This window comes from Pseudopipra pipra, chromosome 16 (genome assembly GCF_036250125.1).
Source record: "Pseudopipra pipra isolate bDixPip1 chromosome 16, bDixPip1.hap1, whole genome shotgun sequence".
Lineage (NCBI taxonomy): Eukaryota > Metazoa > Chordata > Aves > Passeriformes > Pipridae > Pseudopipra > Pseudopipra pipra.
Window position 1 is genome coordinate 6,314,446 of NC_087564.1, and position 23,298 is coordinate 6,337,743.

The 23,298-nt window shown below is 41.9% G+C and overlaps 2 protein-coding genes across 5 annotated transcripts in view; one reads left to right on the forward strand and one right to left on the reverse strand.

The window, feature by feature from the left end:
- Positions 1-1,332: 1,332 nt before the first annotated feature.
- On the reverse strand, positions 1,333-10,052 carry DEXI (Dexi homolog). The gene is made up of 2 exons (XM_064672812.1): positions 9,074-10,052; positions 1,333-1,990 (listed from the first exon to the last, which is right to left on the reverse strand). The coding sequence occupies exon 1, from the start codon at positions 9,589-9,591 to the stop codon at positions 9,310-9,312; it is 282 nt and encodes a 93-aa protein (XP_064528882.1). The 5' UTR covers positions 9,592-10,052; the 3' UTR covers positions 1,333-1,990; positions 9,074-9,309.
- A 1,319-nt stretch (positions 10,053-11,371) lies between these two features.
- CLEC16A (C-type lectin domain containing 16A) overlaps positions 11,372-23,298 on the forward strand; it is a 63,696-nt gene continuing 51,769 nt past the window's right edge. For all 4 annotated transcript variants that reach the window (XM_064672808.1, XM_064672809.1, XM_064672810.1 and 1 more), the window contains exons 1-7: positions 11,372-11,580; positions 16,894-17,022; positions 18,336-18,469; positions 19,220-19,368; positions 20,039-20,144; positions 21,977-22,100; positions 22,950-23,124. In XM_064672808.1, the coding sequence (XP_064528878.1) occupies positions 11,501-11,580; positions 16,894-17,022; positions 18,336-18,469; positions 19,220-19,368; positions 20,039-20,144; positions 21,977-22,100; positions 22,950-23,124 (897 nt within the window). In that variant the 5' untranslated portion in view covers positions 11,372-11,500. The remainder of the gene's footprint in view (positions 11,581-16,893; positions 17,023-18,335; positions 18,470-19,219; positions 19,369-20,038; positions 20,145-21,976; positions 22,101-22,949; positions 23,125-23,298) is intronic.

Here is a 23,298-nt window from a genome sequence, read left to right on the forward strand (position 1 = left end):
AATCTGTGTTCTAAAAATCTTTTAGGATGAGAAAAATGCTGCTCTCTTTACGCCAATCTCTTTTTGTTGTCAAAGAAGCCTTGTTAAAATGCCAGGGATTGTGTTATGATGGAAGTCAGACCCTGTAACACTCTCCCCATCCTTTAAATGTATGAAGCTGAGCTGATCTGAGAAATCAGAAATCTTGATCTAAGATTCAGAATCTCCAAAGTGACTTACTGGGTGGAATTTGTATTGCCTTATCTGTGCACTCTGTGGCATAAACCCACTGCAGGGAATTATTACAAAATAATAATAACAGCAAACTGAACCATGTTCTTAAAATGACACACATGTGGCCCTGAAAAACTAGTGAAGCCATCTCTGAAAAGTATGAATTTCTGATTATACAGGCAGCAGGAATGCCCCCTTCAGTAGCAAAATTCAGCACTTCTTGTTTTAGTACCAAATGGGCACTTGAACACAAGCTTGACAAGCTTTTAGACTTGGTTATTCTTTCTATAGTTACATTTAGAGAACTAAACCCCCATTTAAGTATCTTTATGTGTTAGAATATTGTGCCCTAAGTGTCTTCATTCTTGAATTGCCAGCCAGGGATTATATGAAACAAAGCACTTGCCAGTGTTTTAAGGCCCTAAACTGCATCTGATGAAACCTATCTCAGAGAAAAGCTACTTGGCTCAACGCCAGTGCTTCCCCCCTTGCAGGAACAGCTGAAAATTGTATTTGGGGCACAGAAATTTTGGGAACTGGGAGCTAGTTTATACTGCCTAGGGGCTAAAAGATGCCATTTGAGTGCAACACAGTGGGAGTATCAGGAAAAAAAAAATTTATATGCAAGTTTCTTTGTCATTGTTTCATTGTTTCATCACCCTGTGGTTCCCTCGTGCTGACTGTGGAGAGGCTCACGATGTGTCTGGAGTGGGAAGCCTGAGCTCAGAGCAGATGGTAAACACAGACCTCAGAGGACAGACTCATGCAGAGTGAGAAATCGGGAGAATTGTTTCCAATTCTGCTTTGTCTGAAATGGTCTTGATACATCAACTTGGCTAAACAACTACACGGTTACAAAATTCTCACTTTTCTAAAAAATAAAACCAAACCCAGTCCAGTACCTGCCCTCAGTAATGTGTGGGTTCCTCCCACCACAGTTCCTGATGTTTCAGTTCAGGTCTGATTTCTTAAGTTGTTCATGAGAAGGATTCCTACATGCTGGGCATCTCAGCATTTTGGAACTATGTGAGGTACCTGTAGGAAAACTAAGATTTCCTGGAAAGCAAATTTAAATTATTTTCTATCCAAATAGAAAAATAACAACTCCAATATGACTGCTAATTTTTCATGGAAAAGATCGGTCTTTATTGTATTGCTTTCACATCTGTACACAGGAACATGAGCTTAAACAATCTGCCAAGTATTCTGTGTTAGATAATGAATCCATCTGACTTATATAAAATTCACTCTCTGATCTATTTCAAAACTCACAATTTAAATAAAATATCTTCCTAGCACAGTTCTTTCCGTTATACTCCCTGAACAGAACCTCCTTGCAGTCACTCCTGCATGTTATCCCCTGAGAAAGCACTGCCTTTGAACTACTGGCTGGTAGAGTTTTCAATGTGTGATTGTAAAACCCTCTTAAGCTATATGTAGAGCGTGTCCACTTGGGTGACATGGTATTTATTCAAAAGTTTATCAAATCTGAGTAACATCTTGATTTTCTGTTATAATGGAACGTAGTTTATCTTATTTTTCATACAGTCCATCCCAGAATTACCCATGGAAGCCCAGCATGGTGCATGAGTCACTGCAGTTAGTGCACCCTCAAGAGGCAAAGACCTTGAAAAGAAGTCACAACTGACAAGGTCTGGTGACAACTCTTCCTGTTGTTCTCTTGTCCTTATTTCCATCTCCACATTTCAGAGCACAGTTTCTTTCCAGGACTTGATCCATTACCCTGGTCATAATCCATGTCAGGTGTTTAATGAATCTGTTTAAAAGAAAACACATAAATACAGAGTAACCTTCCATAGCTAAAATGAACAGAATAGTCACTGTGTATGTGAGACATAGCACCATGTCTTTGACTTATTAAAAAAAAAAAACAAGTTTAAAAATCAAACCCTTTTGTGACTAGGGGTAATAATTTTTTGAGCAGTAAAGGCCTGAGCAACCTTTCATAGAAATTAATGTCACAGTTCCTGTTAATGTCAGAGCACACAAGTCCTTAGTGGATTTTTAACAGAGGCATGAAGATATCAGTGTGAGAGCTTTGAGAGGTACGAGAGTAAGTTGTGAACCACAGTCCATCGTGCCAACTAGTAAGGGATGTTCTCAGGACAGTACAACAGCTGTGACATACAGTGGGCTAACCTATTTTATGCCAGGTTTGATATCATCAAACCTATTCATTAAAACTGATTTTTGAACTGGCTACTCTCTCTTAACGAGATACTGTTCATTAGAGTGTTGTTATTTTTTGTGTCACTGTGTTAACCATGTATTGCCTACATTTGATGTAGCTCTAATTTTGGTCACTTTCTCTCTTAATTTAGAGTCATGTTGTTCAAACCACTTTGGATCCACTGGTAAGTAGCTACAGAATTAAGTAACATTTTGGGGTAACTTCTTGGTCTTACTGGCAAGAATAAATTACTGTTATATTGCTTTATCCCAGTTCAACCAATTTGCCTTGCCTAGGTCAAAGTATCCGACTGCTATGAGATGACTTTTTTACTACCACCAGAGGTAAACACAAGAGCTGTGGATTATGACGTTGCTGGGCACTAGTGACTGTATCCATTTGGTGTTGTGATCTTACAGATCACTAATTACTACAGTGTAGAATGGTGCAGCTCTGAGAGGGGATGACTGTGTGAGGATGAATCTGTGTTGAGGATGAGCTGAGGTACAGAAGGCCAAGAGCAGGTCCCCTGGCTGCCTGCAGCTCATCTGGGCTGTGTGGAGCAAGTCTCTGGAAGGACAGCTCTTCCCTCCTTCCCCATTCTGGGTGTGAATGAAGAATGAACTATGATGATCACATGTTCTGCATGAGCTTGGACAGACAGAGGAATAGTGCCATGAACAAGGGTGTTAAAGGAAGCTGAAAGCAAACAGGCTGACACAGTACTGGGGGAAAGGTTCTGCTGTGGATTGAAAGCAGATTAAAAGATTGGAAGGAAAGAATAAGCCTTGGTAGGAAAGAACTCAGTAGCAGAGTACACCAGGGACCAATTTTTATTCATCACCGTTACTGACCCAGAGAAAAGAATTAATAAAGGAATCTTCCAGACTGCAGAAAACAAGCTCTTTCAGGTATTCAGAGGCTGAATAGGAAGCAAATCCAGAAGGATTTCATAACACTGAACGGGCAAAAGGTGTTGGGTTTGGAAAACATTTGCTAAAGGGCTGGGCAGCAATGTGTCCTGTAACATCCCACATCCTATCACTGTGGATTCTGGGAAGCACAAAGAGAACAGCCTGCAGATTTTGGTGTCCCAGAGAGCATCCCCTGCTCCTGTCAGAGGTGGAACCCAGGGTTAGGGGATCATGGTCTGACTCATCATGACATTTCACATGTTCCTGTGTGCCAGTTACTGCAGATGCTGGGTCAGAAACAGAAAGCTCTTGTGTCCAGAGACGTATTTCTGTCCAATGTCTGTCAGCTACAGCACCTGCTAACAGCAAACATGGGCTCAAAATCCTGTCTCTTAAGCTAAGGTTACAAAAAGGGGAAACAGCAGCTCTACCAGGTAACTCATTTCACGTTTATTTGATTGCTTCCCAAGTGGAACTAAAAACCAGTCTAGAGCAGACAGTTCAGGGAGAGACTTAGTATTCTGTGCTGTAGATCAAATTCTAGGCTGACTTAAAAATAGCACAGCAAAATGTATGGGGCCTCCAAAGCAAAGTATAAAGCCATCTAATGGAAGTTTCAAGTACTGCTAGTCCAAGACTGTAATTTGTTGTGGCAGATATTAAATGGGGTGTGAAGTATACAATTGACCAGGATATTCAATCTTGCCTTTCTCATTTTCTGATTAAAAGGCTGTCCCTCAAATTTCATGTGAACCTATTTTTTAACAGAAAATTTCAAAAATTTCAAAAACCAATGGAAAATTATAAGGTAGAGAATATTTTTAACATCTCAGAACCACAGTCTTCCAATAGCCAGCATACCTGCAAGCATTTAACAGTATGGCTGAGGTAGCATAACTTCAGCTTTAGAAGAAACTCAGTCATTATATTTTTGTTAATTCTGCCCGTGAGGTTATTGTTCCTCACAATTCAGTCTGGACCAAAGGACACACAGTGACTTTATTTTACATCCTGTCTGCTTTCTGTTTTCTGACTTTGTGCAGGAGTGTGTTTCAGATCTCATGGCCTCTTTGGCTCTGCTGCCTGACTGAGCCTTTGGTCTATTTTTCCTGGCCCTTCAAAGAATATATTTGAACTTCAAAGAGTATATAACTGAACTAGAGTTTTACCCAGCAATCATATCATTCAGTGCATGTCATCATTTTCCATTAAACCATTACTTTCCATATATGGCTGCTATTAGTCTTTGCCCTTTTTATCACATATATTAGAAACATGTTTGTGTCTTCAGAGAGCACCACTGAAATTATTCAGCTATTTTTTTCCAAGAGTATGGCCAAAGTACTAAAACTCATCTGGGAAAAGACAGACAGGGTGATAATTTCCCCAAAGAAATGGAAAGATTTAGCAGCTTGTGCATACTATTTAATCCCTTTTGACAGTTGCACTCCTTATAAACTAGAATCATTACGAGGGGACAAATATCATAGAGTTGGACTGGCCAAGTATACACACTAAATGTCTCTAAACAAATTATTCTTTTCTTCTATTTTAAGATTGTTAGTTATTAGCTGAACTAAAGTGGCACTTTGTCCTTTCTCCAGAGGAAACAAACATGAAGAATTAAATTGGATTAATTTCTTAATTCCTTTGACAGCTTAGAACTGGTAATTAGCTATTGCCACCTATTGAAGCAAGTTGATTACAGTAAGCTTCATTTTTATAGGAAAGAACTGGAGATTTTTTTTTTTATTATTCTTTAAAATTACTTGTGTCTGAGGCTTTTAATGCATGATGTACTCAGGCCTGAACTATTTCTATCCAAAACTGAATGTCTCCCTATTTTCTGCGCCTTCTTTTAATTCACATTATTAACAGCAGCTTTTGGAAAGCTTTTTGAAAAATCTGCCTACTCTCTTTGCATTATATAAATAAATGCATTTGGTAGAAAATCTCTTAGGACTGCCCATGGTTGTGGTTAATGAGTCTGTATGAACAGTTAAACAGAACCATGATTTTGTCTTCCTTTCATCTAGGATGAAATTCCTATTAAGTAAAAAATTCTCTTTAAAGCAGAGTTATCAGGTGAGTTTGAACACTGAACTTCTATTAATTTTAATAACAACTAATAATTCAAACCACATTTTTTAATTGCTCTTAAGCCTCTTGTTACTTATATAAGCCTCAATGTAACTTATAAAATAGCCAACTGATCTGTATGATGGAGTCAACAAGCCACCTTGGAGATTTCTACAAAGAGGGAAAAAAAACATAGTGAAAAATGGTAAGGTAAAATAAGTAACAGATTGCTGTTCTCACTATTTTTAATATTTAAAGTCTGAAAAGGAAGAAGTCAGGAAATGGATTCTGATGCATTTATGTGATGCATTTATCCTGACACTGCTAGTGAAAACATTCTTCTGATCTGCCCTTTACAGGACATCTCTGTTTCAGAGAGACAAACAGAGGCACAGGTGAGTTAAGCTCACAGAAGACACCAGTGGCAGACACAGCAAGTAGTCCAGCATGGTTATTTCCCTCTTCACTGGGCTATGTTCCCATAGACACTGAGCCTGCAGTTCTAATTGGCACTGTATTGATGAGCTGGTGAGTAAAGCTATTTCTTTGATTCAGAATTTAGATGTTGACATTCAGCAGTAGTGCTGAGTCATAAGTTTTTCAGTGCTGGGTTCTGCTCACTGAAGATATTCATCATACTTCACCTTATGAAAAAATACAGGTAATGATATATAATACTGTAATGTAACAACATATATACTGTATACATATATATACACAATATATATACAATGATACATAATATTGCAATACTTTAAGATTATATAAATTCAGTATTTCCTATTCAGTTTCGATTATTGATTACTTTTGCTCATTTTCTTTCTTATTAGTGTACTTTGTGATGAGTCACATCTGATTTTATGGAAGTATGAGAACAGTCACGTGACTTTAGTCCAGGGGACTTCGAATATAATAAAGAACCTGGCACACTCACTCTAAAACAGTAGATGACACAAACAAGCTCAATCCTGTTCAGTTTACACAGATTAATTTCTCCATTTGAATAGGCCAGGAAACTTCTTTCAGCTGCTTTAGTTAGCTGTCTGCCTTCAATCCCTGCCACCAATTATGCTCAGAAACTTGGACATGATTTTGCTCCTACTGAGTTTATTCAAGTGAGGGTTTTGCTGCAAGAGAGAACAGAGCTTTTCTGATCCACATGTTCTTTTAATTTTACATCTAAATCAGCCTTTCCACATATTGCAGAATCACCTCTTGGGATTTCCCTCCTTTGTTTCCCTGTCACACATGCCACTCACCTCCAGGCTTTCTAAAGGCACGGAGGATGCTGCAAGGATTCAGCTGAGGCTAATCATAGCTCTTTGGTTGCTCTCAGAAACCACTGGTGAGTCACATGAAGAACACTCCTATTTAATGCAAAGAGGATTCCTATGTGTTTTTCATCACTGCTGGCAAAACTCAGACAAATTCCTCCTGCAGTGTCTCCTGAATCCTCAGCACTTCTGGGTGCGAGGCAACAGGGCGGGTGGGGAGCCCTCCCAGGCTGTGGAGAGCAGGGATTAACACTCATACCGACCCCGGGTCACTGCAGGCTAGGCACCAAAGGAATTTAAATCTTCCCTTTCACTGCCTTACTGCTGCTCCCAAAGCAGAAAACACAGCCCCAAATTAGGGCCCTCCTCTGCCACCTTGCTAAGGGACTGGTGAGGAGGAATGGCACGGAACAGTGAAGAAACCTGTAAGCAGGGTATTAACACAAATTCCTTTTCAGGGTGACATGCTGAGTGTTTGCCTGGTAGCTAAATAATTATGCAATTTGTGGTTTGGCTGCTGCGTCTCTAAATATAATTAAATATATAAATACATGAAACGCAGTAATAGCATACTTTTTGCTGCCTAAGAATTGATCTAACTTTAGGGATTTGTGATTTGATTCTCCCTGGAAACCACCATCTAACAGGACAGCTTCCAAATTAAAGGATCAAGGCTGGAGTTGGTACCTATGCAGGCAGAGCTCCATTAGCTCACAGTGGATATAGACTGAGACTTATTCTGAGTTTTATGAAGACCTCTGCATTTTGATTTCTGCATATGGAGATGATAGGGTTTTATAGTCCAAATATCAAGAAGTTTTCAGATCTGCTTATCTTATTAATATGAAGGAAAATTCTAAGAAGCCCATTTATCTGCACTGAACAGAATTGTGCTCAGGCCCTATACTCCATCAAACTATATGTTCATACAACAGGAAAAATCCACTGCTCTCCTTAGGTCTTCCTGAAAACTGATGCAACTCACCATGACAATTTTAGTCAGAAAAAAGAGTGATTTTAAAAAAGTATTTTTAATCCATTAAATGGCATTAACCCATTAAATGGCATTGGAGTAATAAGATTTGGAGTTTGGGGAACAGTATTTTGCAGGAGAAAATGGATAAGGATTTTTACACCAAATATTTTGCTTAGATTTCCATTAGCTTTTAGGAATTTCTTTCCTGTAATACAGAGCATGTATGTTATTTGCCCAGCTGAAAAAGCAGACAGCCACAAAAGCAGCCATCAGTATTTCGTGGGGAGGTTTGTTCTGCTCCAAACCTTCTACTCTAGCAGAAGTGATTCTAATCCAGTTGCTTGGGATGAAGCACCAAATGTTGGCATGTTTCATTTTCAGTGACTATGCTGTGGGATTTCTCCAGTAGCAACAAAATCTGTTCACTCCCTCCTTATGTTCCCACGTGCCTTTGACCAAGTGTTGTTCAGCTGTGTTTGTGCAATCAATGTTACTCCAACACCAGTTTTTCCTTCTAAACTACTGACCAAAATCAGCTATTTCTTTATATGAAATCTGAATAGAAATATTTAGGAGATAATTTTAACCTATATGAAAGACAGAATGACAGGACAGGTTTGTTTGGGGTTTTTTTCTTAATTAGAAGACTGTAAAATAGCTTGATGTTAACTGGTATTTCTACAGTGTGTTTTCTGAGGTTATGCTTGAAATCTTATAACTAAATTTCCTATTTTCATCACTTCAAATGGGGGGGGGGACATATCCTGAACTGGTTTTCAAATTTACAGACAGTATTTTGCTAAAAAATCCACTGGCAGATTTGCTAACACATTTAAATTTAAACTCTGAATGTTTTCATTAACATACGTTTGGCACAGAAAGTCCTAGCCAGAAACAGTGATTTTCTTCCCAAATGCATCTTAGTATTTTAAAATGCTAAATCCTCACATTTCCAGAGTTTTAGAATCACTCAGAACTACAAGAAATTGATAAGCAAACCCTCGTGCTACAATTAAAATGGGAAGAACGGTGAGCTGGGTAGTTTGTCATGATCCAACAGAGTGGTTTTAAAGGGCAGCTGACTAAGATGTATTCCTAGCTCGAGGATGGTCTCTGAGTTGTACTAAATATTAGCCGGGATGCTCATTTAGATTCAGAGCTGCTTGCAGGACGGGATGAGCAGAGTTGCTGCCCAGCTGTACAGGCAGCACAGCTGCAGTGGCTCCATGAGCCTTCGGGGGAAGGAAGGGACGCTGTCCCCGCCGGCCCCCGGGCGCTGCCGGGCGGGGGGAGCGCCGGGGGCGGCCCCGGCCCCGTGCCCGCAGTGCCGGGAGCTGCGATGGAGCGTGTCCCGGCGCCGTGCCCGCTGTGCCCGCCCGGAGCGCCCCGCGGGCCTGCCCATGACGAGCCCCAGGAAATTACTTACTTCCCTGGCAAGGTCTCCGCGGGCCTGCCCGGTGGCAGCGGGTCCCGGCTGCCCCTCTGGCCCCTGCACCGGGCGGGAAGGGTGTCATTCGGAAGGGAAGATGCTGCGCAGGAGGAGCCGGGACGCAGCGAGGGCAGCCCGGGGCCGCGGCGGCCCCCGAGCTCCGGCCATGCCGGGACGCCCGGCCCCGGGCCAGGCGGCGGCACCGCTCGGTCGCGTCGGAGCGCCCCGGGGCGTCACTCCAAGTACCCGTCAAAGACATCCAGCTCGCTGTCCGTCTCGTAAAGCACGGAACCAGGGTCGGAGAGCATCCCCAGATCCACCAGAGCCTGGTCCATATCCTCGGGCAGGAAGACGATGCCTACATTGAGGACGATGTACTCCATCAGGAAGGCATAGTACAGGATCAGCACGTTGACAAAGAACAAGCCCACGTAAAACATATAGGGCAGCACCAGCAGCGCATGGAAGGCCCAGGACTCCACCGAATCCAGACGTGCCGAGACCGCGGCGGGCATGCAGCCGTGGGGGCTGCGGGGGCAGCGGGCACCGACCCGCCCGGCCGGCGCGGGGGGGCGGGCGGCAGCGGCGGGGCCGGGAGCGGGGCAGGGCTGCACGACCGCAGCCCCGGCGGCAGCGAAGGGCAGAACCCCCGAGGAGCCGGAGCCGGACCCTGGGAAGAGGCGAACCCTCTCAGTGGCGCGGAGTGGCCGGCTCGGTCCCTTCCGTCCCCGGAGGACGAGGGGCCCCGGCGGCCAGCGCGGGTTCAGCGGCGCTGCCGCAGCCCCGCCACTGGCAGGAGGCTCCTCAGCGGCATCTCCAGCGCGGCTGCTGCAGTCCCGCCGCGGCTCCCTCCTCCTCCTCCTCCTCCTCCCGCCCGCAAACTTCGCGGCAGGAGCCCGCAGGCGCGCTGGGAGCACCTGCCGCCGGCTGCGGGCCCGGCCTGCGCGGCTGGACCGTGCTGCCCGCCCCGCTCCCCGCCCGCCGCCTCACCCGCCGGGCACCGCCGGGATGGGGATGGTACCGGTACCGGCAGCCGGGTCCCGCTGCGGCTGCCCGAGGGCTGGAGGGGACAGGAGGCGGCTGGCGGTGCCCGACCCTCGCCTTGCCCAGCCCTGCAGCGCCCCGCAGGTTTGCGCTGTTCCTCTGCCCCTGGAAGTTGTTCCCTGTCCCCTCCTGGCGCAGCGCTGCGGGCGCGGGCCCCTCTCGGCTGCGGTGCTAGTGTTTCGTTGCTGACCAAGGCTATGCCTCTATCAAAATATATCCGAAAGCATGATGTTAAACTCGGTGCAATTTTAACCCTGGCTCACAAACTCTTCAGCTTTTACTTAATTTATTTCTCTGGTTAAAGCAAAAAAAAAAAAAAAAAAAAAAAGAAATCCCAAACTAGGTCATGACAGTCACTAATAGTCCTCTTCATTCTTCTTTAATTTTCGAGCCGATTCAAAAGTAAAAGTGCAATCATTATTGGAAGAACCTCAGCAAGCGGAATGTCAGCAGCTGAATTTCGCTGCTGTGTCTCACAGCACAGAACCTGACCCCACACAGCTGCTCCCTTTGGGTTATGGAAGGTGAACAAGGAATGTCAGGGAACAAATTTTCATTAAGAAAAACATTGCCAGCAGGTCGAGGGAGGTGATCCTGCCTTTCTACTCTGCCCTGGTGAGGACACATCTGGAGTGTTGTGTCCAGTTCTGGGCTCCTCGGGACAAGAGAGACACGGAGCTCCTGGAGTGTGTCTAGCAGAGGGTGACAAAGATGATGAGGGGACTGGAGCTTGTCTGACGAGGATAAGCTGAGGGAGTTGAGGTTGTTCAGCCTCGAGAAGAGATGACTGAGAGAGGACCTCGTCAATGTCTATTGGTATCTGAATGGACGAGTCAGAGGATGGACCGGGCTCTGCTCGGGGGTGCCCAGCAATGGGACAAGAAGCAACGGGCAAGAACTGATGCTTAGGAAGTTCCACCTGAACATGAGGAAGAACTTCTTCCCTGTGCAGTGACCGAGCACTGGAACAGATTGCCCAGAGAAGGTGTGGAGTCTCCTCAGTGGAGACATCCCAGAACCGTCTGGACACAATCCGGTGCCGTGTGCCCTGGGATGACCCTGCTGGGACCAGATGACCCAGCGTGGTCCCTCCCAGCCTGCCCCATCCCACTGCTCTGTGACACCCGCTCCCAAGGCCCAGCCCTCAGTGCCCACGGCGCTCCCTGTGAGGGGCGGCCCCGGCCCGCGCGGTGCCCGCCGGGACTCGCAGTCCGGGGGCGGGGCCGGGCCGGCATTCCCGGCGTGCCCCGCCCGCGCGTGCGCCGTGCGCGCCGGTGCCGCCGCCGAGGCTCCGCCGCCGCCGAGGCTCCGCCGCTGCCCGCCCGCCCCGCTCCGGGGCCATGAGCGCGTAGGGCCGCCGGGGCCGCGCTCACCGCCAGCATGTTCGGCCGCTCCCGCAGCTGGGTGGGCGGCGGGCACGGCAAGGCCGCCCGCAGCATCCACTCCTTGGACCACCTCAAGTGAGAGCGCGGGGCCGGGCGCGGGCTCGGGGTGCGGGGCCGGGGGTGCGGGGCCGGGGGTGCGGGCGGCGCTGTCGGGGGACTCCGACCGCGGGGCTGCTCGGGCGGGTTTCGCCGCCCTCTCCCGAGGGGAAGGACACTGAGCGGTCCCGGTGGCGGAGCAGCCGCTGCGGGCCGGTGTCTGCCCCGCGGAAATCGGCCTGTCCGACCCGGAGTGTCCTCGGGGCGGACGCAGCTCGTGGTGTGATGTCATGTCACACTCACTGTTTGATTTTTTTAATAATTGCCACGGACTCTTGGGCGGAGTGGAGCGCGAGGGGTGATAACTACGGGAAATGTCGCACTCCTCTTGGGGGAGAACTTTGTGCGCTGGTAGTGGGGAGGTGGAAGCGAGGAGCCTTTCCCCGTGTAAGCAGGACAGAGCCGGAGGTGTGCGGGATGTCGCTGTGAGCAGTGAGTCACGGCACGTCCAGGGCATGTGCCCTGGATTGCGGGGCTCGGCAGCTGCTTGAGAACTGTAACGGTGGTCTCTGGAGCCCCGTATAAATCCCTGTGCTACTGCTGTCTGCAGAAGATGGAATAGTTGTTTTTTCTTTCCTAGCTCTGTCACTGGAGAGTTGGCAGGATGGCAAGGGATAAAAAAAGTTAATTTCTCTGCTCCATTTTAAGTGTTGTGCTGCTGCGAGAAAAATTAGATCCTCCGTGATAACTACTTTGTACTGAAAAAGAAAAGGAGGTCATTAAGAGAGGAAGCGTTTTCTAAATGAAATCACTGGGAATATGTAGCTCATTGAAAAAAAAATGAGTGAGAGTTTTCAATGATTAGTGAGATTATAAGGAGGACATGAATGGGGTCTGACAGTAACGAGCAGAATGCACTATGCAAGATTTGGATCTTGCAGTTGCCTTATTGAGATGATTTATGGATTCTGGTCCTTGTCCCTAAACTGGAAAAATATTCAAAATGAGCAAGATTAACTGAAATGCATTACTTTTTGCCAAAGACAGGGAAATCAAGTGTGTGAATGCAAAACTGATGAGGCAGTAGCATTGCAGAAGTAATTTTGCATGGTAGGTCAGACTAGTAAGTCAACACTGTTCTAACACTGCAGGAAAAAGGGGGGAAGTCATGCTCAGATATAAACATAGGAATGTCCTATTTAACATATGAGGTAACATGATTAGGTACTCAGTGCTAGTGGAGCTTTAGAACTGTCTGGCTTTGATATTACACTTGAAGATAGAGCAAGAATGCTGATACAGGATGAATTTTGAAGAAACTGAACTTTAAGTTTAGGGAAAAAAATAGGCTGGTGAGAGGGAGACTTGAGAAGAAAATGTGTCCATATGTTCTCTTGGAGCCACAGAGAATACAAAAACTACACACTGTTTGATTTGCAGCAAAAATTGGGCTAGAAGTGTTGTGGCTTATGCTTGACTTCTTATCTGAGAACTGAAGAATATAGTTCTCTGTTAAATACTGCCTTTGGTCTGTTTGCTTTTTTGCATGTGACTTTTTAAATTATGAATCCGAAATGGTAGTATGGAAAGGACAGACAAGACCTTTAATCTGTTTAGACTATGTATGTTCTAAGTGTTTAGCCAGGCTGCATGAATTTCAAGAGCAAAGGTAGAGTTAAGGTGAAATTTAGGGCTTTTCTGAGGTAGCAGCTGAAGTGGGTGAAGTAACAGAAAAGGGCAGAGAGTCTTTGTTTTGGGTCATGAAAGAAAGTTGGTCTAGATAAGATCCCTTGATAAGCTGTCTGCATTCTCATCTTTTCAACCCCATGTCGTGTGAAGGAGTTGAGTATAACACCCCAACCTTGCTATCACAGATAAGCTCAGCCTGTAAAAGTTATCTTATGCTGTGTTATAGGAGTGCAATCTGTCCAGGTCAGCCTTATGGGAATGGTTTTATTTTGAAACTGGCATAAAGTAGAGTTTAGTCTAAACTGTAAACAATGCACCTGTTTAGTGATACCAAGAGAGTCACTGCTTTTTGTCAGTGAATGCTGGATCTTTCCCATCAGTTTAAAGCAGTTTGTTTTGAAGCTTGCTTTTGAAATTTTACTCTTTAGTTTTTCTGCAAACATGCCATAGAACGGATTGGTTAAAGGAAAGTTGTGAAGCTGGTTGTATTGACTGTTTTATACAGTCTATTGGTCTAGTGAAAACAGTTACAATTTAATTCAACTTCTGCAGTGTGATCTAGAGAGGGATGAAACAGGACTATGCACTACCTGGGTGCTTCTGACCATTATATTTCAGAGAACTTGGTATTTTTGTACATCTTTGTTTCTAGATGCAATTTTTCACCCTACTTTTTTAAGACATTTTACATAGCCCTGTTATTACCTTTAAGTACATTCCCCATTGTTGCTTTTGCACTTGGTATTTTAATTGCATAGTGATTGCACAGCAGGTTTTGTGCCATTAAAGTTGGGTGCTGAACATTTCCCATGCCTTGGTCAGAAGCAGTGTGTCCATAAAGGTGTGTGCTTGAAGTCTCTTTTCACGGGTGATTCATTTCCTGAGGTCCTGTCTGTGCTATGCATTGGGTTTCCTCTGTGAGAACAATATGTAATTACATAGTTACAGCAGAGTGAAGAGACAAGCATGTTATGCTTAAATCTGGGGGTTTAAAATTTGACTGCTTGACTTCTAAACTCTTACCTGTTTTAGTGTATTTTTGTAAGTAACAAGTAGGAAGGTCATTAATACACACTGTCTATATTCATGAGTTTTTAGGTTACCCCTTTGAGCATGGTTTCTTACCAGAAAAATGTTCAGAATTTTGTTTGTTTTGTTTAATTGCTGGCAGCATCTCCCACTGATCTTGGTTGTATTGAGTACTTTAACACTTCCTGTGTGATGGGTTTTTGTTTATTTGAACCCAGTCTTCAGATATTGGGATAACAAAGGCCTCCTCTGAGGGATTTTGTGTTTTGGAGCACGAACTTGACCCCTCTGTAATCAGAATTTAGAGAGGCTTTAAGGATTTGTCTAAATATAAAAATACTGGGTTTGTGTGATACTTTGTTCTCATTGTATGTTATTTTACTTGTGTGGAAAGAGAAAGAAGTCTGTGCATGCTTTCTCGTTCCTTTTCAAGTAAATAGATAAAGGAATAACTTGAAAGTGAAGCCCAGGTTTCTTCTAATTTTATCAGTGCCTTAACAAATTAAGGAACTTTGCAGTAATGCTGATATTAAGTAAATAAATTTGGAGATAATGTGTTCCTCACCATTAAATGTGTCTTCCTTTTTGCATCTGTAATGCTCTATATTCCTTAGGCTCCCCAGGTGAGGTAATAGCATGTAGTTCTTCCCACTGCATCCCGTTCCCAGAGTTCTACTGCTGGAGTAAACTTTATTTCCAAGCTTGTATAATGTGACTGATTAAAGAGAAATATGTGTTCACAGATGCAATCATTTATATGTGACTTCAAATAAACAGTCTAAAATATGTGAAGTAATGTGGTGTATAATTACTCTCTTTAACTCTGTCAGGAAAAATACTTATTGTCCAGGGGTCTGTGGAATGAACTGATCTAATTGCCATCTCTGCTCCATTAACTGCTGCAAGCTCAGAGCAGGGACTTAGTTTGTGCCCTGTCTTTTGATTCACTGTCCTGATAATACACATAGTGCCACGATGGGAAGGTTTTGTGGGACTCCTGTGCCATGTGCTCTTTTAGAAACTCTGGGAATTCTCATACATGGGCAGACTTAAGCTCTCACTTGTTCACTGTGAGCCGTCACACTGTCAGTTGCCACAGAAGGAATCTTGAACCGTGATCCTTGGATTAGTGGAAGAGGATTTGCAGGTGCTCTCTGGCTGGCTATTTAGTGACTGTTATGGTACTACACGTGACCAGCCAATTATGACTGTAGGAGGTAGCTGTGAATCAACTTTTCCTGAAGTGGTTTCAGTCTGAGCAATTTCTGTTCTGGATTTGAAAATGAGTATTGATTTTTGGGGGGGGGGAAAAACCACCATTGAGAGAGATATCTTTTTTTACTTAGTTTTTTTATTTATGAAAAACCAATTTTCCCCCCATCTCCTGCCGTGTCTTCTCTTTTTCCTCCTCTTTCCTTTGCTGTCTGGTGATCTGTGTAGTATGATAATGGCTTTGGTAGTGTGATATAGGCTTTGTCACACTGCTGATTTTGGGGGTGAGGGAAGGTAATGTGGTGTATCAAGTTTGTTAAAGCTGTGAACTTCTGAGAGCTGTTTGCCTCTGGGTGTCCTTGTGCTGTACTCAACACAGTAAAATGTTGTGTGATGATTAAGTAATATCAAGATCAGCAAGCACACGGTTTTTACCATCACAGCATAGGGCATTTTACCCTATCACCTCCTCTGAAACAGCCCCTGCTCCCTGCATGGCTTGTGGGGATGGACTGTGTCTTGCAGCAGGTCCTGTGAAGCTCTGCCCAACTCAGTGGCAGCTCAACTGTTTGAGGAAGGTTCCCCAAACAAAATTTTGCTAATTTTAAGTAAACTGTAAATATGGTCAAAGTTAAGCCCCCCCCTTTTTTTTTGTGGGACAGAAGGAAGTAACCTTTGATGTAACAACTTATTTGGGGGGGGAATAAAGCGCTTAACCTTGATGAGTAAAATTCTCAGACTTAAAATACAAGCCTTTCAGATTTTATTTAACTTCCTGTCACCTGTGTGATACAGACATACCCTTTTTTTAAACTCTTGCCCTTTGTCATGGTAAAGCTGGAATTTGCCTCCTTTCCAATCAGTATTTCTATGCTCGAGGGGCCAGAGACCTGGTGATGAAGCTTTGCCAAGATGAATGAATATTCTTTGACAGTCTTGATATTAAACATCAAATTGATGTGACTGTAAAGGATCTCTGCTGACAAGAGAAGGGATCTGATTTCTCCAGTTAGATCTCTATGTGCCTCTTTCCACAATTACACTTCCCCATACCAGCTACTGCATATTTACCTGCTTCTTCTGTTTCTCCTTCTTCCTGCTCATCACTCCTGTGACTTCAACATATTCCAGAGAGATTCACATAAGAAGCACTGTGGGACAAGTGTTACACAATTTCTAGTCCCATTTTAACATATGCATAAACACTCATAACTGGCTAGTTAGGGATTTGTTTCCTTTGTCACATATTCTGTTTAACAACTGCTTTTCTTTCTGCATCAGTATTAAAAGGAAAGTTTAGGATTTTAAAACTGTGCAATGATTAGACATAGTGTGTGCATATGTGTGGGTCTACATTAAGTTACAGTCACTAAAAACAAAGTGTCAGAACAGCATATTACTTGTATTTATTTTTACTTTTAGGTACATGTATCATATTTTGACTAAAAACACAACAGTAACAGATCACAACCGAAACCTGCTGGTGGAGACAATTCGTTCCATAACCGAGATCCTCATCTGGGGGGACCAGAATGACAGCTCAGTGTTTGAGTGAGTACTTCCGAGCAGTTTGGACTCTGCTTCTGTTTTTAAAGAATGCTTAGAGTTGTACAGAGTTCTAGTTCAAAAAGTTAACTCTTCCAAGACTGTATATCCTGAATGTGTGTAGAAAGCTCTGTCCTGTAGCAGGATCATATTCATATCATACAAGAATCTGTTTATTTTAAAAAACGTTCAAAGTCCAGAGCCGCTTTCGTGTACTGGTTTTGTTTGGCTCTCCATTCTTTTGATATAAATACAAACTAACTGATTTTAGTGCCCAGATTTACTTAATACATCTATTAATATCATATTACTTCAATTTGTTTACTTCAGTTTACCTAAGATATCACAAATAAATGTCTTATTCTAGCTATGATATTTAGAGGTTTAGTCAGGTGGTGTTTTAATCGTTATAAAATAGGGTGATAGAAAAATGAACTTCAAAACAAATACAGTTGCAAATCTGGCAGTATTTAGTACCTTTGCTTCAAAACACTTGCTCTTTTACAAAGGCAATTTGTGATTGAGATAAGAAAAGCTGAAGTGTTTGGTGGTTTTCATTACCTATCTAGGGAGTGGTTGGTTTTCTTGTTACAAGATTATTTCATCATGAATTGGTTATGATGTGGACCAAGAAAATTATTCTGATTAGTCATATTTATACTGTAATTCTGTCACATTCCTCACTGTCTTCTCTGCTTGGGAGAATTTTAGGAATGAGGAGTTTTTTCTGAAAGCAATTTTCATAGATGTGTATTTGTGATATCCTGGTAAGAAAGAGTCCACATTGTTCTCTTATATTGCATTTCTGGTTTAAAAACACTGCAAGTGTTCACTTCTGTTTGAATTGCATAATAAACCATGAAATGCCTATCTGGGTGTGGGAAAAAATAATTAAAGTGGATCAAAAATAAGGTCTGCAGTGTTGAAAAGAAAAAGTGTGTCAGCTTAAAAGGGGCATGTGAACAAAATGTAACCTTCATTTAGAGGCTTTCCCCTTCCAAATTATGATTGTAAGGCAGGGAAGCTGCCTGATAAGTTGAGTATACTAAAATACAGTAAAAAAGGCCCTGATTTCAAATTTGAAATTCTTCAAATTTGCATAATTTGAATTTTTAAGCCGCCTTGTTTAACACTTAAAGTTTTTGAAAGATATTCTTTTATTATACAGATATAACTTTGCAAAATAATTCTTTCATAAGAAATGCAAAACATGATGTTTGTTAAACTTGCCTTGAATCATCCCTGACCCTGGCCAAATTATGTCATTATGTTCCTTTATTTACAGCATGTGACTTAATGACATCTCTCTTTTATTTCAGCTTTTTCTTGGAGAAGAACATGTTTGTTTTCTTCTTGAACATCTTGCGCCAGAAGTCTGGTCGTTACGTGTGTGTGCAGCTGCTGCAGACTCTCAACATCCTTTTTGAGAACATCAGTCATGAAACATCACTGTGTAAGGGCACAACTTCTACACTGTTTAGAATTAAGTGGTCAAGATTTGATTGAATCCCCTTTCATTCAATGAAATGTAGTATTAGTAGCCTTTTGCAGAACTGTATGTATTGCTAACAGTATTTTTAATTGAATGTTTCCAACATAGAGTGTAAATTGACTCCAAAATCCCTTTTAATGTAAATTTTCAGTAGTACAGGAGTAGTTGTTTGGTACTGCTGAAGCACTGAGCATATTTCAAGGGGTTGTTTAAGTCAGCTGTGATCTGAAATGTTCACTTGCTGCTGCAGATCATGTGGTGGAGCTGTGCTGTATAATTTGTACTGGCACTGTTCTGACATCAGTGGTGCTGGCATTCAGCCATGGGCATTTACTTCAAGGTTTTTGGAAAAATATGAAGAGGATGGAGAATTAATAGTTAGTTTCATGTACTCCACAACTATCAGGAAGACAAAGTTGTATTCAAGCCTCGGAGAGTTAGGATTTGGGGAGGAAAAGAGAGTTGTTAGCTGCAGAGCCTACATGAATTGAAGAAGGTGAAGTATATTCTCAGTTGTTCTTAGGAGCAAAGACCTTTGTAGGGAACAAAGAAAGCAACAATTCCTTTATATTACTGCTTGAAACCATCACATGAGTTGTTTGGCTAAAAATTGGTATCTTCAAGCATCAGGTAGTTTGTTGCTATCTGGTATTTAAATACAGCCTGTTACCATAATGATCTTTTTCTGTTAACCTATCTCTTATTTTTCAGATTACCTGCTCTCTAATAACTATGTAAATTCTATTATTGTTCACAAATTTGACTTTTCTGATGAGGAGATCATGGCATATTACATATCGTTTTTGAAAACTCTTTCCCTGAAGCTCAACAATCATACTGTACATTTCTTTTATAATGAGGTAAGTGAAGAAAGTTGCAGTATAATGATAAGTGGGCTTGAATTAGAAATTGATGGCAGTGTGGCACATACTCTATTTAGTCTCTTGTCTCATAATGTCTTGCATTTATTTTTATAATGATAATACCAGTGATTTGAGGATTCATTTGTGGGGATCTCTGCAGAAGCCTGATAAAGAAGATCTTTGTCCTCATACAACTATAATAAAATAAAAATCTGGAAGTTAGTGTTATATTGAACCATTTCAGGAGTTCTGAATTTTACTGCCCTGAGAATTTGACTTGTTTATGCTTTGTTTTCTTGTGCTTTTGTAAGCAGGGTCTTTTCTATTGCATCACTTGGTTCTAAGATATTTAGTCAAAGTCCAAAAAGCCTGAGTAATGAAAGGGCAAAGCTGAAATCGTTTTTTCCTTGCTCCACTCTGCTTTTTGCCAGAAGAGGGCACAAAAGCACTGAGTATGTGCTCAGTTATCATAGGAAGCTCTGATGCTTAAAGCAGTTTATTTTAATGCAGAGCTGCAAATGCAGCTGACTGTGCATTGTAAACTCACATTACTTAAGTAGAAGGTAAAAATACCGTATTAATCCACAGAAAACATTTTTCATACAGAATCCCAACAAATATCCTGTACATGTTTAATGAATGAATGCTTTCTCTCCCCTTGTTCCAGCACACTAATGACTTCGCTTTGTACACTGAAGCTATTAAATTTTTTAACCACCCCGAAAGCATGGTCAGGATTGCTGTTAGGACTATAACTTTAAATGTCTACAAAGGTATGCTTTTTATATATTAAAAAGGGCATGTGTACAAATCTTGTTTGATTGTAGTTTAATTTGCAGTTATTTACATTTGAGGGTTTTCTGTTTTATGAGATTGAGAAACTTAGCATTTTGACATGCTTCAGATACACATTTTGACTTTTATGAAACATTATCCCAAACCTACAGTATGTGCTTATTTTCTCACCAGTGAAACTTGTTAAAAAAACCCCAAGATATCAAGTATACACAAGGAACTTTAGCTTCCCTTCCAACAGAGATCAGAATGTGACTGTATTTAAAAAATAAACAAACAGAAACCAACCCCAAAACCAAAGTGTTTTAAGAATGCAAACAACTCTTTTCTGATGAAATGGAGCTTTATAGTGCATGAAGCAGTAACCTACATCCCTTCCTTTTGGATTTGAAGTGCATTAGAATCTGACTGTAGAACTCCTGGGTGCTGCAGTCACCCCAGTCTAAAGAAGAGCCAGACCATTCCCAGAGGTGCTCAGTGAAGGCCAGGAGGACAGTTGCAAATTCCTGTGCTGGGCATTCCAGTAGGACATAAGGAAAAAACCTGAAATTTCACTGTTAAGCACTGCAGCAGATTTTCCAGAGAAAATGAGGCATCCATATTGTTTGAGATCTTGAAAACTCAACAAGGCCCTTAGCAACCTGGCTGAAGTTAGAGCATCTTTGAGAATGGGTTTAGACTAGACAATGTCCCAAAGTCACTTCCCCCAAGTTTTTTTTGGGGTATATATAAAGTTTTTAATTAGCTGAAAATATCACAGTGATCTCTGTAGAAAAATGGTTGTTTATTCAAAACCTCTACCTCTAAAATCAGCATGCTGTAGGGTAGTATTATGCAATATGTTCATGTGGGACTTCTTGTTCTTTAATGCATTTTAAGTTAAATTACATGTTGAATTTACACAACTTTCTGTCATTTAAATAATGGTTTGATGACAGTCTTTACAGAAGAGCGTAAGATCTTTTTTAAAGCAATGAGCAATTTGCTTTGTAAATGACAGAGTGGTTTGCATAGCAGGGTCTTCATGTTTGGCTGCAAGGGACAAAATATTTTTCTTTTGTATGTTGAGAAACAGGTACTTGGTCTTCTACTTCAAGGAATTGTAAATGCAAATGTGAGCTCACAAAAAGAGAAAATTATAGGCTTCATATCCTATTTGTGATGTAGTTATGTACCTAAGTATTTTTATGGAAAAAAATGTCTAGAATTTTCATTGAATGTTGTTGTAGTGATATAAAGGTTAGAGTTGAAAAAGCACAGCTCAGGTGTTCAGGTTTGATAATTCTCAGACTATCCTTTTGCATATATTCTGCTCTAACACCTACCCTGTATCCTTTAGTTTAGATGCTTTGTGCTTTAGCTTTTTTAACCCTTTTAGAGGATGTCACTATCCCAGTTCCTAATCCTGTTAACTGTTGTCTGTTTCTTTTGCCCTTCCTTCACTGATGATTCCTGTGTTCCTTAATGCAGTGTCATGTAAGTCTAACTAGCTTGACTCTCAGCATTACTGCTTTATTCTTGTGCTTTTTTCTCTTCTTTTTAATAAATAATGTGCTAAAAGAACCTCTCTGAATTCCACTAGATTTGTTTATCTTCAGACATAAGTAAATATATCAATATTAGGCTCATTCAAGCCAGCTAAGAACTGATGTGACGTTTGTATAGATTCCATTTCACGCATAAGATCGTGTCAGGTATATTCCCATGTGGAAAGCCAGCATGTCATCAAAATTCAGAAGATACTTTGTTGTTTTTCTTAAAGAACAATAAAAAAATACTGGCAACTCATGATTCTTTTTAATGATTTCAGTGGACAACCAGCCTATGCTGCATTACATTCGAGATAAAACTGCAGTTCCTTATTTCTCCAACCTCGTCTGGTTTATTGGCAGCCATGTGATAGAACTGGATAACTGTGTGCAGACTGATGAAGAGTAAGCTTTTACAAATGCTGGGTATTGAATGCAAATGTCTTTCCCAGATGCTAAAGCTCTCCTTATTTTGTCTGTAGTAGTCCGGTTTTTGAATATGTTCCCTGGTAGACTGTTCAGGCTTTTCATTCTTCAAAGCTTTTAGTGATTCTGTAAGTTAACAGCAAGTGCTGTGTGCCTAATCTGTGCTAATATCCTTACAAGTAAATTAGTGTTTGGCAACATGCTTTTTCTTCTTCATCTCTCTTTAATTCTGCTAAATTTAGTAGCTATCCAGAAGGCAAGAAAGGTATTTTGTGCTTCTCAATCTTATAATCTTTCTCTTTTTAATGTTCCTTTTCTATGTGTCATCTCAGAAAAAGATCTTTCTGAAAAGATTCTAGGAAAAAAGTTTAAACTGGAAAGATGAACTTTATCAGACCTGACATAGCTGTGTAATATTCCACTATCAACTACAGAAATATTTTGTGATTCAGGTTATTCTTTGTTTGCCTTGCCACCCCCACCTTGGAGTGGGTGTCTGTTGCTTGCTTTCTTAAAGTGAAGAGGTACATGTTAAATACAACACAGAATTCTTCTTTCAGTTTTGGGAACAAATCTTACCATTTTTTTGTGGTTGGCTTGTGAAAAGCCTCTGTCAGTGAAGAAAAACTTGATATGTGCATCCTAAAGCACAAATAAGCCTGAACTCTGCTTGCTGCTTGCATTAGTTGACTGTACTGAAACATCTTCTCCAGGCAGTCTGTCTGCACAAGGTGATCTGGGGCAGGGATGCACATCAATTTTTTTACCTAGGTTTTTATGACTTTCACAATTGCTAATGTATGATTCTTTCTTTCTTCTCTCTTTCAGGCACAGAAATAGGGGCAAACTGAGTGACCTGGTAGCAGAACATCTTGATCATCTGCATTACCTTAATGATATCCTCATCATTAATTGTGAATTTTTAAACGATGTGCTGACAGACCACCTACTTAACAGACTCTTTCTTCCCCTCTACGTGTATTCATTAGTAAATCAAGATAAGGTAAGCTAATATCTGCAAACAGTTAATCCTCAAAGCTATTTCTTGCTTTCAGCATAGTGATTTGTTCAGGATGTGTCTGCTGTAGTAGGGTTAATACTGTTGCTGTCTGTGTTTGTGTGTTTTACATGAAACAGCTTCAGTAAGGTGACTGTCAGGGAAATACCCTGAAAATAA

What these genes read in the sequence shown, in the direction of transcription:
- DEXI (XM_064672812.1), bottom strand. Translation starts at nt 9,591, where the DNA reads ATGCCCGCCGCGGTCTCGGCACGTCTGGATTCGGTGGAGTCCTGGGCC.